The 15,134-nt window shown below is 39.3% G+C and overlaps 1 protein-coding gene across 1 annotated transcript in view; it reads left to right on the forward strand.

Moving 5' to 3' along the window:
* gas7b (growth arrest-specific 7b) overlaps positions 1-15,134 on the forward strand; it is a 45,374-nt gene that overhangs the window by 14,343 nt on the left and 15,897 nt on the right. Inside the window, exons 3-7 of the mRNA XM_084434846.1 lie at positions 684-779; positions 3,023-3,108; positions 4,201-4,254; positions 11,363-11,452; positions 13,561-13,676. Coding sequence (XP_084290972.1) covers positions 684-779; positions 3,023-3,108; positions 4,201-4,254; positions 11,363-11,452; positions 13,561-13,676 — 442 coding nt within the window. The remainder of the gene's footprint in view (positions 1-683; positions 780-3,022; positions 3,109-4,200; positions 4,255-11,362; positions 11,453-13,560; positions 13,677-15,134) is intronic.

Genomic DNA, 15,134 nt, shown 5'->3' on the forward strand with positions numbered 1-15,134 from the left:
TTGCTAGGGTATTCTGGCTGGTTGCTAGGATGGTGCTATGCGGTTGGGTATTCTGGGTGGTTACTAGGATGTTGCTATGCAGTTGGTATTCTGGGTGGTTGCTAGGGTGTTGCTATGTGGTAGCTAGGGTATTCTGGCTGGTTGCTAGGATGTTCTTATATGGTTGCTAGGGTATTCTGGCTGGTTGCTAGGATGGTGCTTTGCGGTTGGGTATTCTGGGTGGTTGCTAGGGTGTTGCTATGTGGTAGCTAGGGTATTTTGGGTGGTTGCTAGGATGTTCTTATATGGTTGTTAGGGTATTCTGGCTGGTTGCTAGGATGGTGCTATGCGGTTGGGTTTTCTGGCTGGTTGCTAGGAAGGTGCTATGCGGTTGGGTATTCTGGGTGGTTGCTAGGGTGTTGCTATGTGGTAGCTAGGGTATTTTGGGTGGTTACTAGGATGTTCTTATATGGTTGCTAGGGTGTTCTGGCTGGTTGCTAGGATGGTGCTATGCGGTTGGGTATTCTGAGTGTTGATGTGTGTGGATCGTTACTGAGACCAGTTTGGACTGAACAGTGTCCGATAGAGCATTGTGTATCAAGTTATCAGCACTGTTACACTTTTTGAGCATTACCTGTCCCACAGAAGAAGCTCATGATGGAATAAACAAGAAATAACAGGTTTGATTTGCTCTTGTTTTTCAGAGACGACGTGGGAGAGGCCATCCAGCACACCTGGAACCCCGAGAACACCTGGAACCCCGAGAACACCTGTCAAACACAAGAACTCTCTGCCTGCAGGTCTCAAACCCATCCGCAAACACACTCCACAATCTGCTAATGTCTGGAGGACATTATTAATGATTCGTTGGGTTTTTAGCCAGAGAATGCTCTCCTCATCACCAGCCAATCAAACGCCTCTCCTGATCTAAGTCAGCTGTGCAAAGATCTTAGGACAGTTCCATTCTAGCTGCATTTGGACCTCTTTCACCTTAAAACTTGTAGTATTTCCAGGTTTAAGTTAGTCCCACACTGCAAACAAATCCCTTCTTGAAACAAGCAAGATGCACTTAAGTCTAGGTGAAGTGCACTCAAATCAAGCACAATAATCTGCTAATTGGGTAAGCAAAACTGACTTGATTAGAATTCTTGAAATTATCATAAATATCTAGTCACTAAAAAATGCTATTTGATCTTAAAACTAGACAAAAATGCTTAAAACTGTGCAGTTTTTACTTTTTATAAGAATTGAATAAAAAATCAGTTTAGTGAAAATTGCATTAGTATATTTTACCTTAAATCTGGTCACTAAAAACAATTATATTTAACCTATTATATAATAATAATGATTTTTAACCTTAAATTCAGCTTTTTTTTTTTTTTTTTTTTGATGCACAATAACCTGAAAATAGATGAAAATTCTTAAAACAACCCAATAAATGAATAACTTTAGTACACTTTACTTAGATTAAGTGAATCTTGCTTGTTTCAAGAAGGCTTTTTTTTTTTACAGTATAACAAAAGAAAAATCATAATTGACCTTTCATAACTAAGATTCTTGAAATTAGAATTTTAGGAGTGTTATTATTATTAAAATTAGCACAACAATTTAATTAAACTTGCACAACTTTTTAGCTGGTAAAATCTACCTCAAAATGAGCTAACATTCACTGAAGAAGACTAATTTTCTTAAATAAAGATTTATACACTGCAAAAAATGCTTTTCTTACTTAGTATTTTTGTTTTGTTTCCAGTCCAAATATCTAAAAATTCTTAAATCGAGAAGCTTTTACTTGAGAAGTAAAATGACATAAGAAATTCTATTTTGTTTTAAGACAAAAAGAAAGTAATTTAAGTAATTTTAGCTTAAAACAAGCAAAATTATCTGCCAATGGGGTAAGAAAAATAATCTTAATTCAAATGGAAACCAAGATTATTTTTCTTACCCCATTGGCAGATAATTTTGCTTGTTTTAAGCAAAAATTACTTAAATTACTTTCTTTTTATCTGAAAACAAAATAGAATTTCTTATGTAATTTTACTTCTCTAGTAAACGCTTCTTGATTTAAGAATTTTTAGATATTTGGACTGGAAACAAAACAAAAATACTAAGTAAGAAAGCATTTTTTGCAGTGTAGTATAGTGTGCAATGTATTTTATACGACTTTTTATCTTTCATGGCAAAAAAAACAAGACATATTTTCTAGAAATACGATTTTTTTTTAACTTTCTTAGATTTCAGTCTGTTAATGCGGTCTCAGAGTTTTGGACCCCATTACAGGTCACTGTAGCTTTCCTCCCCGATCCATCCACTGATCCCCTAATGGAGCGCCTCGGTCCCGAGAGCCAAACTGGTCTGGGTTCAGGACTCTTGATTTGATTTGCACCGGCCATCAGCATTTGACAATGTCTACCAGCACATCTCAGTGACAGATGGACAGGATGATAGTGTCCAGCTTGTGGACGGCACGCCATAAAGCAAATGAAATTATGACCCGGCTCAAGAGGAATGAGTGTCATTGCACATGGAGGAAGGAAACAGTAGACATGTTCATCTCAGCATAAAGCTGGTCTCATTACAAGCTCCATCACTCAGAAAGATCCTACACTCCCTCAAATGAGCCAAACAAAAGATTATTAACATACACAAACAGTGCAGCCTAAATCCTGAACGATGACTCTTATGAGGAAACATAGAAACCAGTGTGTCCTGATCCCTGAGCGAGTTATGCTATTGAGTCAGCTCTTTTTAGTGATTCAAACACATTGAAACTTGTGTTTTTGTCATTAATATAAAAAAATGAATAATTATAATATGCTACCTACACTTTTTTATTTATTTAAATATGCTGTGTCAGGGTTGACGTCAATGATGTCTTTATATTTGTTCATTACTGAGAGAATTATTCTTTCCTGAAAGCTGATTTATGAGAAACAAACTGTATTCAGTGAAAAAGTCTTCTGATGTGCTTTGTCTTTGCTTTGTTAAATGGCATTGTGTGCGTCTCTCTGAGTAAAACCCCTCTCACGTGTTCCTCCTGCAGTGAATGGGTTTCATCCGAACGACAGCCCGTTGCATCAGACCGAACACTCGCACGCGGTCGTGCGGAAGGCCAGCACAGATCAACAGGTACGGACGATCGCTCCTTTACTCATCCAGCATATTCCTCTGGAATACAAATACAAATACCTCAACTAATCTTCATCTTTATCACATGCATTAAAACAACATTCAGTGGAGATTCAAGCTGATTTTGCCTAGTTCTGTCATGAACCTCTAGGTGGCGCAGGCTGACGGATCCTTAAAGGGGCGGTTGATTATGATTTGACTTTTCTAACTTTAGTTAGTGTGTAATGTTGCTGTGTGAGCATAAACAACATCTGCAAAGTTACAGCGCTCAAAGCAAAGGGAGATATTTGCTTTTAAAGAAATCGCTTTTTAAGGACTACAACAAACGGCTGGTAGAGACTACACGAGCTTCCTCCAGGGTTAGTGACATCACCAACCCTAGAATTTACATAAACCCCGCCCCCGGGAAGAAGATTTATAGATTATCATGACAGAATACCCTCCACCCTCCCCAGCTCCACCTGTACAGATCTGCTCTGGGTCTGACACACTCACATATAATATAAGCAATAGCAGCAGCGATAATCATCATCATCATCAATAGCAATAATCAACAGCAGACACATACCAGATCTATTCCGCCAAGACCAAATACATTAGCATTATCATATCCATTACCATGCTAAGAAATCTTACAAGAGTTGTCATGATAGAACTAGTTAAAATGAATGCATATTGATTTAGTGATGATTCAACATATGATTAATACTATGTAGAGGGATTATAAAGTAATCTGTTAAACTCTACACACCTTCCCCAGCTCCACCTGTACAGTGCTGATTGAACGTTTTGTCTGTTATTGCTGAGGTTGTTCACTCTATAAGTTGTTCTGGTCCAGTTTAAGTGGACAGAATCTGCTGTAATGTGCATATGGTGATAGTCTGGCTTTGCAAGTGTTTGGGGAAAACATGTTGCCATGGCACAGTTCACCTACGCATTTCCTAAAGATGCAGCAGATATCATCTGTGAAAGAGAAGAGAACGAACATACTCCTCCTCCTCCTCCTCCTCCTCATGATGAGAGCAACTCACACACACACACATCATGTCTGACACACACAGATCTGACGCTCGGTTTTCTCTCTTCTCTCAGAGTCCTGGCTCGACGTCTCCCGTCAGGAAGCAGGAGTGTGAATCCACAGTCACTGTAAGTACGACACAATACAAACGTGCTGAAGACAGATGTGTGTGTGTGTGTGTGTGTGTTCACGCTGACGACCACACAGCCACGGTGCCATGATTCATGATTGTGCCGTATATCCGAGTGAATCGCTTCAGGAACGAGAACAAATGTGGGCGGGGCTTGATTGTGTCCGTGGGGAATTGATTGGATGGTTGTGGTTTGCTATTGGCTGATCTCATGTGAGTGACAGGTTATAGCCCCGCCCACGTCATCAGAGACGAGAAGAGATGCTGCAAGAGGAACTTATTCTGAAATGATCATAGTTTGTATTGTGAAACACACACACTGAGCTGAGAGCACATTACAGATCGATACTGAAACATCATCCTGCATGAGGAAGGAGGCTTTCCGTGTCCGGTCCGACTTTATTAGAGTAGCACAACAGAGACGCTGCCATGGTAACATACGCAGATTCATGATGTCAGAACGATGTTTTCTGAGCTTGACTTCACCCTAACCTTGACTCACAAATGCATTGCGTTATCCTTGAAGAAGGAAAATCCCAGCTGACAAAAGTATGTTCCCAGTAAAGGATTAGAAGTCATCATTTACGCTCCCTAAAGTTGTTTCAAACCTGTAAGAGTTTCTTTCTTCTGCTGAACACAAAAGAAGATATGTTGAAGAACGTCGGTAACCAGACGGTCGTTGGACCCCATTGACTTCCACAGTAGGAAAATAAATCCTCAACTGTCTGGTTACCGACGCTCTTCAACATATCTTCTTTTGTGTTCAGCAGAATAAAAGAAACTCATACAGGTTTGAGACAACTTTAGGGAGAGTAAATGATGAATTTTTAAGTTAAATATTCCTTCAAGTTATAACATTTTATTTCTGGATATTCTCTGAACATTTAAAATGTCCAGTTTTCAAATGTTTAAAACGTTTTCTTTCTTACAAATGTTAAGGGAACATTCCATCATGAGAATGTTTCAGAATGTTCAGAGAACATTTAAAAGGAACAAGCAGTAATATATATATATATATTTAAAAAAACATGTTAGACTAACGTCCAACTAAAATGTTTTTGGTATAAATAATGTTTTTGTGCTAACGTTTTGTGAAAATGATTAAAGACGAGATAACTCTGAGTGAACGCTCTATTAATGTCAGTGTTCATAACTTTGAGAACGTTCCCTGTTCACTGGGGAAAGGCTTGTAACTTTGAAGAGCAATTTTTGATTTGAATAATTCTGAAATGAGTTACACTACAAGGCATAATTATCCTCAATCGATCAGTTTGCAGAGAATGACCAAGTTTGTCCATAAGATTCAACACCGTCAGAAATGTGTCGAAAAGCGGTTCTTGAATGAACAAACTGTGAGAGATTTACTATTGCAAAATCGTGTCCTCCAGACGTGAGTCACTGTCCGCCGCGTTTATCTTCACACACACAGAGAGTTATCAGGACTTCCAGCAACGTCAGCTGTAAGACTCTTTAATCCTGTGATCTAATGCTGAACTTAGATTGCGAAAATTACTTCCATTTACTGCAACCCAAGAGAACAGGAACATCTCAGAACGTTCTGTCAAGTTATGAACTAACGTTCTTCAGATACGTTAATAGGTTTGTTCAGAGTTATCTGGTCTTTAATAATGTTCTCAAAACATTTACGCCAAAACATCGATCATGGAGCGTTTAATTTCTTATTTTTAATAGTTGGACGTTTCTTCTAACTGTGAAATTCATGAGCACATTCTGAGAGAAAATGATGTCTACACCAAATGTAGTTTTCAGTGTGTATCATTTCAGTATTTGAGTTTTAGTTAAAAGTGTAGAATAACTGGTACAAACGACAACTTAGAACAGCTAACGAAACTCACGAACGGCCGTACGTAATCATATTTATTTTCTGAACGCAGAGGTGATTATTTCCACACACACACTGTATTTCTGAGGTGATTTACAGCAAGGCAGATCATCTGGACTCCTGAGCCAGTGCCTTCTGGATTACTGTCAGCTTTCTCTCCTTCATCTGCCGTTCACCAACACATTCCTCTCCAGACAAAAGAGGAATGAAGTGAGCCGTGTCGACCGTCAGATCCTCTCACACAGGCTTAAGATGAAGAGAAGATTTCCAGCATACCAGACACACACACACACACACTCATTCTTGTACATCTATCTTTATGAGGACCTTCATTGACACAATGCAATCTCTAGCCGCTTACCCATCACAACTAACTGCCTGACCCGACCCCTGACCCTAAACCGACCCTTAACCTCATTATAACCTGATCCCTAAAACCAAGTGTTGACCCTCAAACAGGCCTTTAGAGGCTCTCAGAAACTGAGACCGGCCAAAATGTCCTCACTTTACTCTCTTAGTTCTCACTCCAATGGTCTAAAACTCAAACTGGTCCTCACAAAGATAGTTGTACAAGTACACACACGCACACACACACAGACACACACACACACACACACACACACACACACACACACACACACACACACACACACACACACACACACAAACACACACACACACACACACACACACACACACACACAAAAAAAGATATATATATATATATAGTCTAATATGAATTTCAATTCATTTTGTTATAGATGCGACTGAGAATGAAAAGGCGACACTGTACAAAAGCAATGGCTAGTGATTAGCGGTGTGCAATATTGACAGAAAATGTATAATGTATCAAAATGAATCATATTTTAATATAAAATTCAATAATAAGACTAAAGGGCTGTCAATCAAATGAAATCAGTATCAACCAAATCCTGAAGTGGCACAGAAGCTGCATCTAAAGCAGCATTTACACTGCAATTAAACGTGCATTAATAATGCCATGAGATTATCGTAGACGAAACATATCGCACACCCCTGCTATATTGTTTTCTGGCATGCAATAAAAAGTAAAGAAATGAAAGAAAAGAGTATGAATGAAGTTCAGTCAGTCTGTTTATGGCTAACGGTAATTATTTACTAGTCAAAGGTTAAGCAGAGCTGTGAAACGATTAATCACATAATATATGTGTGTGTGCTGTGCATAATTACACATGCATGTATATATTTAAGAAGAATGTGTTATTTATATATAAAATATGCATATTTATATATAAAATATGCATATTTATATATAATATAAATTGTATGTAAATATATATACATGCACATATTTCTAAAATATAGATGCATTTATATATACAAAAGAATTCTACACAGTACACACACATATATTATGTAAACACAAACTTTTATTTTGGATGCGATTAATCGTTTCACAGTCCTAAAGTGAAGTGCAATTAAAAAAAAAAAAATGAACCGACTGCATGCAATGAAATGAAGTAAAATGTTGAAGAACTGTGTGTTACATTGGCTTATTATAATGAAGAAACAGAAGTGGTAAAAATCTGTTGTTTTGAGAGTAACTGCTGGAAGATTATGATGACGGTGCCGTTTACACTCTCAGACGACAGCTGTCTTTCTCTTTCACTCATCCTCATAGTAAAGTGTATAGTGAAAGCTGAGAGAGGAACTAGTAAGGCCCTAGGGTTGGCATCAGGTCCTCAGAAATGTGAGATCCTCATTTAAGCACACACGTTGCCATCGAGAGAACTTCCTTTCACATAACTTGGATGTTTGCTGACATAGAGAGCAGATTTATGTGGTTCCCATCATGCCATCAATGACTCAGTCCTGTGTTTCAGACGGTATTATCTTCATGAGAACCGATGCACACACATGCTGAAGACTTGCTCTCTCTCTCTGTCTCAGGAGGATCAGTGTGAGGATCCTGAAGAACTTAAGATCATTGTGCAACCAGTCAATGCACATACTTCTTGTGTTTATCCAGAAAAATCAGATAAACCAGAAGTGAGACAATGGTTGCAATGTGAGGCCAGTTCTGTGCATTTCCTCATTCGGCGAAACGTGAAAATATTAGGCAACATGGGGGGTGTTGGTATGAGCACATTGCTGACAACCAAAGGGAAATTTTCATTCTCCAGCAATGCACACGTCAGCAAGAGAAATTCCTCTAGCGGTTGGCAGCGTCAGACTCGCTTCGATGAAATATGGCTATACTTTGGGAAAAACACAGATGGAAAACGCTGATAGAGAAGAGCAGGGTTTATCTTCTCCGTCTGCAGGGACTGAACATATCACAGGGGATGGTTAAAATTATTTGATTTCAGGTAATGATATTTAGAGTACATTTACAAAATGTTAATGTCCTCGTTCACACGGATCCATTAAAACGACAATAATCGCTGTATTCTGCTGACAGGCCAGTAGATGGCGATGTCACTGTGTAAAGAAATATTGTGAACACGTGACACACACGCACATGACGTCAGCATTTTCACAAATTCATGTTTTTGACATTTACACAGAGACGATAAGCGGTCCCGTTTTCAGAAGATAGTGTTTTCATTGTAAATGACCGTCCAAAAGTTTTACATTTCTTGATGAAAACGGTTTTGCGTAAACGGTCCGTCAGATAGTTATAGGCCTACGAATACGATATGTGTGGTTTAAGAGTCCAAACACATGTTGCAAACACTGTATGTGCCATTCAAAGAGCAATAAACTGGTCTAAACCTTCATAAGCGTGAAGAATGAGATGGTCAGTAGGTTTTTGTATACTACTTCTTTGTTTAAAGTCCATCCACAGCTGGTTGTGCTCCAGTGTACTTGCTAAACAGCTGTTTCTCTGAAACACTATCGCTTGAACAGTTATTCAGTGTTACAGTGACAGTACAGGCACAGATCGCACATGACACTTCATTATAATTACAAGCAGTTAATAGCTTTAACTCTTAAACGTGCATGAATGCATGTGCATGTAATACAACCATGTTGACATCACATGACCAGCTTTTAACCTTTTATCAAAATAAATTATGGTATGACAAAAATATGCCTGTAAAAATAAGTTTTTCCACTTCTGAAAAACATCCATAAAAAACAGATCAAATCAAGTCCATGATTGAGAGTGTGATACAGCATGTAAATAATCAAGTTAATATTGCGAAACTTACATTTCAGTCGCAATATCAGGTGCTTTTCATAACGAATCCACAGCAGAATCATGGATGTCTCCGAGCAGCACACAGTTTCAGTGTATCGTTCCTTAATGAATCAGTGTTGTTGAACGAATTAGTTGAATAAATGATTCAATGACTCAATCACAAAGTCAGTCACCTGTTTCGTTCCTGAATGAATCAGTGTTGTTGAATGAATTGGTTGAATAAATGACTCAATGACTCACTCACAAAGTCAGTCACCTGTTTCATTCCTGAATGAATCAGTGTTGTTGAACGAATTGGTTGAATGAATGACTCAATGACTCACTCAAAAAGTCAATCACCTGTTTCGTTCCTGAATGAATCAGTGTTGTTGAACGAATTGGTTGAATAAATGATTCAATGACTCACTCACAAAGTCAATCACCTGTTTCGTTCTTGAATGAATCAGGGTTGTTCAACTAATTAGTTGAATAAATGATTCAATGACTCACTCACAAAGTCAGTCACCTGTTTCGTTCCTGAATGAATCAGTGTTGTTGAACGAATTGGTTGAATGAATGACTCAATGACTCACTCACAAAGTCAATCACCTGTTTTGTTCTTGAATGAATCAGGGTTGTTCAACTAATTAGTTGAATAAATGATTCAATGACTCACTCACAAAGTCAGTCACCTGTTTCGTTCCCGAATTAATCAGTGTTGTTCAATTATTTGGTTGAATGAATGATTCAATGACTCACTCACAAAGTCAGTCACCTGTTTCGTTCCTGAATGAATCAGTGTTGTTGAATGAATTGGTTGAATAAATGACTCAATGACTCACTCACAAAGTCAGTCACCTGTTTCGTTCCCGAATTAATCAGTGTTGTTCAATTATTTGGTTGAATGAATGATTCAATGACTCACTCACAAAGTCAGTCACCTGTTTCGTTCCTGAATGAATCAGTGTTGTTGAACGAATTGGTTGAATGAATGACTCAATGACTCACTCAAAAAGTCAATCACCTATTTCGTTCTTGAATGAATCAGGGTTGTTCAACTAATTAGTTGAATAAATGATTCAATGACTCACTCACAAAGTCAGTCACCTGTTTCGTTCCTGAATGAATCAGTGTTGTTCAACTAATTAGTTGAATAAATGATTCAATGACTCACTCACAAAGTCAGTCACCTGTTTCGTTCCTGAATTAATCAGTGTTGTTGAACGAATTGGTTGAATAAATGATTCAATGACTCACTCACAAAGTCAATCACCTGTTTCGTTCTTGAATGAATCAGGGTTGTTCAACTAATTAGTTGAATAAATGATTCAATGACTCACTCACAAAGTCAGTCACCTGTTTCGTTCCTGAATGAATCAGTGTTGTTGAACGAATTGGTTGAATAAATGACTCAATGACTCACTCACAAAGTCAATCACCTGTTTCGTTCCTGAATGAATCAGTGTTGTTGAACGAATTGGTTGAATAAATGATTCAATGACTCACTCACAAAGTCAATCACCTGTTTCGTTCTTGAATGAATCAGGGTTGTTCAACTAATTAGTTGAATAAATGATTCAATGACTCACTCACAAAGTCAGTCACCTGTTTCGTTCCTGAATGAATCAGTGTTGTTGAACGAATTGGTTGAATAAATGATTCAATGACTCACTCACAAAGTCAATCACCTGTTTCGTTCTTGAATGAATCAGGGTTGTTCAACTAATTAGTTGAATAAATGATTCAATGACTCACTCATTTGTCGCCACCTACTGGCGTAACAATGTAACATCTAATACACAAACTGACTGTCTGAAATACACAAACAGAATAATCTAATTCATGTGCCTGAACTAATGGTGGTGTAATTTCCATTTGGGCATGGATGATAGTGTTTGTGGGTTAGAATTGCTGACTGTTCCCTTGTTTATTTGTCCATATGAGCTGTTAATGATGCTCATTACACTGGACTTAAGCTAATGGTCTTCATTTACCGGAGACTGATGCATTTCTGACTGTGATCTGTTAGTTCAGAGCATGTTCTCCTAAAGCTTTGTGTCAGTTTCTGTCCCTGATGATCTCTGTCTCTCGTCTCGGCAGATAAACTGCGTGACGTTCCCTCTTCCTCTGCACATGTCTGAACAGCAGCTGCTCAAACCAGACGAGTGGAGCTACTGTGATTATTTTTGGGTAAGAATGTCTCTGTAAAACCACAAAGATTTGGTTGCATAGTTTCAAAAAGCCTCACAAACACAAACACTCACAGTGCAAATGACACATTTTTATACCATTTAACAGCATGAATTTCACAAAACATCTGCTCTGGCTTGTGGACGTCCAACTAAATCCTTGTTCCCAACAAACCTGACACCTTCTCACGCTCCGGTGCACACCAATCCTCGCGTGTGTTTGACGTGTGTTTGGCGTGTGTTTGGTGTGTGTTTGACGTGTGTTTGGTGTGTGTTGACGTGTGTGTTTGGCGTGTGTTGACGTGTGTGTTTGGCATGTGTTTGACGTGTGTGTTGGTGTGTGTTGACGTGTGTTTGGCGTGTGTGTTTGGTGTGTGTTGACGTGTGTGTTTGACGTGTGTTTGGCGTGTGTTGACGTGTGTGTTTGGCGTGTGTTTGACGTGTGTGTTTGGTGTGTGTTGACGTGTGTTTGGCGTGTGTTGACGTGTGTGTTTGGCGTGTGTTGACGTGTGTGTTGGTGTGTGTTTGGTGTGTGTTTGGTGTGTGTTTGACGTGTGTTTGGCGTGTTGACGTGTGTGTTTGGGCGTGTGTGTTGACGTGTGTGTTTGGCGTGTGTTTGGTGTGTGTTGACGTGTGTGTTTGACGTGTGTTTGGCGTATGTTGACGTGTGTGTTTGACGTGTGTTTGGTGTGTGTTGACGTGTGTGTTTGACGTGTGTTTGGCGTGTGTTGACGTGTGTGTTTGGTGTGTGTTGACGTGTGTGTTGGTGTGTGTTTGGCGTGTGTGTTGACGTGTGTTTGGTGTGTGTTGACGTGTGTGTTTGGTGTGTGTTGACGTGTGTGTTTGGCGTGTGTTTGGCGTGTGTTTGGCATGTGTTTGGCGTGTGTTGACGTGTGTGTTTGGCGTGTGTTGACGTGTGTGTTGGTGTGTGTTTGGTGTGTGTTGACGTGTGTGTTTGACGTGTGTTTGCCGTGTGTTGACGTGTGTGTTTGGCGTGTTTTGACATGCGTGTTGGTGTGTGTTTGCCGTGTGTTGACGTGTGTGTTTGGCGTGTGTTGACGTGTGTGTTTGGCGTGTGTTTGGCGTGTTGACGTGTGTGTTTGGCGTGTGTGTTTGGCGTGTTTTGACGTGTGGGTTGGTGTGTGTTGACGTGTGTGTTTGACGTGTGTTTGGCGTGTGTTGACGTGTGTGTTTGGCGTGTGTTGACGTGTGTGTTGGTGTGTGTTTGGTGTGTGTTGACGTGTGTGTTTGGCGTGTTTTGACGTGTGTGTTGGTATGTGTTTGGTGTGTGTTGACGTGTGTGTTTGACGTGTGTTTGGCGTGTGTTGACGTGTGTGTTTGGCGTGTGTTGACGTGTGTGTTGGTGTGTGTTTGGTGTGTTTGGCATGTGTTGACGTGTGTGTTGGTGTGTTTTTGGCGTGTGTTGGTGTGTTCTTGGTGTGTGTTGACGTGTGTGTTGGTGTGTGTTTGGTGTGTGTTGACGTGTGTGTTGGTGTGTGTTGACGTGTGTGTTGGTGTGTGTATCCAGGCGGACAGGATGGACGCGCAGGGCAGCGCCGGCGTCTCGGGCTTCGAGGTGTTGCTGCAGAAGTGTGTGTGTTGACGTGTGTGTTGGCGTGTGTGTTGACGTGTGTGTTGGTGTGTTGGTGTGTGTGTTGACGTGTGTGTTGGCGTGTGTGTTGACGTGTGTGTTGGTGTGTGTTGACGTGTGTGTTGGCGTGTGTGTTGACGTGTGTGTTGGCGTGTGTGTTGGCGTGTGTGTTGGTGTGTTGGTGTGTGTGTTGACGTGTGTGTTGGCGTGTGTGTTGACGTGTGTGTTGGTGTGTGTTGACGTGTGTGTTTGGCATGTGTTGACGTGTGTGTTGACGTGTGTGTTGGTGTGTTTTTGGCGTGTGTTGGTGTGTTCTTGGTGTGTGTTGACGTGTGTGTTGGTGTGTGTTGACGTGTGTGTTGGTGTGTGTATCCAGGCGGACAGGAAGGACGCGCAGGGCAGCGCCGGCGTCTCGGGCTTCGAGGTGTTGCTGCAGAAGTGTGTGTGTTGGTGTGTGTTGACGTGTGTGTTGGTGTGTGTTGACGTGTGTTGACGTGTGTGTTGGTGTGTGTATCCAGGCGGACAGGAAGGACGCGCAGGGCAGCGCCGGCGTCTCGGGCTTCGAGGTGTTGCTGCAGAAGCAGCTGAAGGGAAAGACGATGCAGAGAGAGATGGCGGAGTTCGTGCGGGAGAGGTAAACTTCAGACCGCCGTCTTACAGACCAAACGCTTGTCCTTCTACACGCACACTGCCGTTCAAAAGTTTTGCATCGGTAAGATTTGTAATGTTTTTCTGCTCACCAAGACTGCATTTATTTGATTAAAAATACAAAAAAAAAATAATCTGTTTTCTATGTGAATATACAGTAAAGTGTAATTTATTCCTGTGATCAAAGCTGAATGTTCAGCATCATTACTCCAGTCTTCAGTGTCACATGATCCTTCACAAATCACTCTAATATGAGGATTAGATGATCAAGAAACATTAGTTATTATCAATGTTTTTTTCAGGATTCTTTGATGAATAGAAAGTTCAAAAGAACAGCATTTATTTGAAACAGAATCTTTTGTAATATTATAAATGTCTTTACTGTAACTTTTGATCACTTTAATTAATCCTTGATGAATAAAATTATTGAATCTCTTATTTATTTCCCCCAATAAAAAAATAAAAAAATCTTAATGACCCCAAACTTTTGAACGGTAGTGTTTAATGTTACTAAAGATTCTATTCCAGATAAATGCTGTTCTTTTGAACTTTCTATTTATCAAAGAATTGTGAAATAAAAATGTAAATAACTGTTTTCAACACTGATAATAATCATAAATGTTTCTTGAGCATCAAATCCTCATATTAGAGTGATTTGTGAAGGATCATGTGACACTGAAGACTGGAGTAATGATGCTGAACATTCAGCTTTGATCACAGGAATAAATTACACTTTACTGTATATTCACATAGAAAACATTATAATAATATTTAAACATTTTTACTGTATTTTTAAACAAATAAATGCAGCTTTGGAGAGCAGAAGAGACTTATTTTAACATTAAAAATCTCTCCGATCCTAAAGGTGTGACTGGGAGTGTGTAACTGGGATAAAGGATACTGTATGTTTAATGGAAATAAAGTTGTGCATAAAGTTACACTGATGTAAATATGATTGTGGTCACTGAGATGTTACAACAAACCCGCGGTCATGGTAACTATTGCAAAATTGTTGGTGATGTTACATAATATCTTGATGTGACAGCTGTTTGTCCTCTTGCCTTGTTTCTGTCACTAAAAACACAAACTGTACATAACAACGCAGCGAACGCAACTTCCTGTCACTCATTTCCTGTATTTCATTAACAGGGTCTTTTTAGAAAGCAGAAAAATTAATAATTGCGTTTGATTATTTCTCTCTCGCTGTCACATTAACTTTAGTTTTTGATATGCTTTAGTTTGGTAACACTTTAGAATAAGGTTCATTAGTTTACATTAGTTGATGTATTAATTTACATGAACTAACATGTGCAATACATTTGTTACAGTATTTATTAACCTTTGTTAATGTTAGTTAATAATAATCCAGCTGTTCGTTGTTTGTTCATGTTAGTTCACAGTGCATTAACTAATGTTCACTAATACAACCTTTGATTTTAATAAT

Source organism: Rutilus rutilus, assembly GCF_951802725.1.
Source record: "Rutilus rutilus genome assembly, chromosome: 16".
NCBI classification, from domain to species: Eukaryota; Metazoa; Chordata; class Actinopteri; order Cypriniformes; family Leuciscidae; genus Rutilus; species Rutilus rutilus.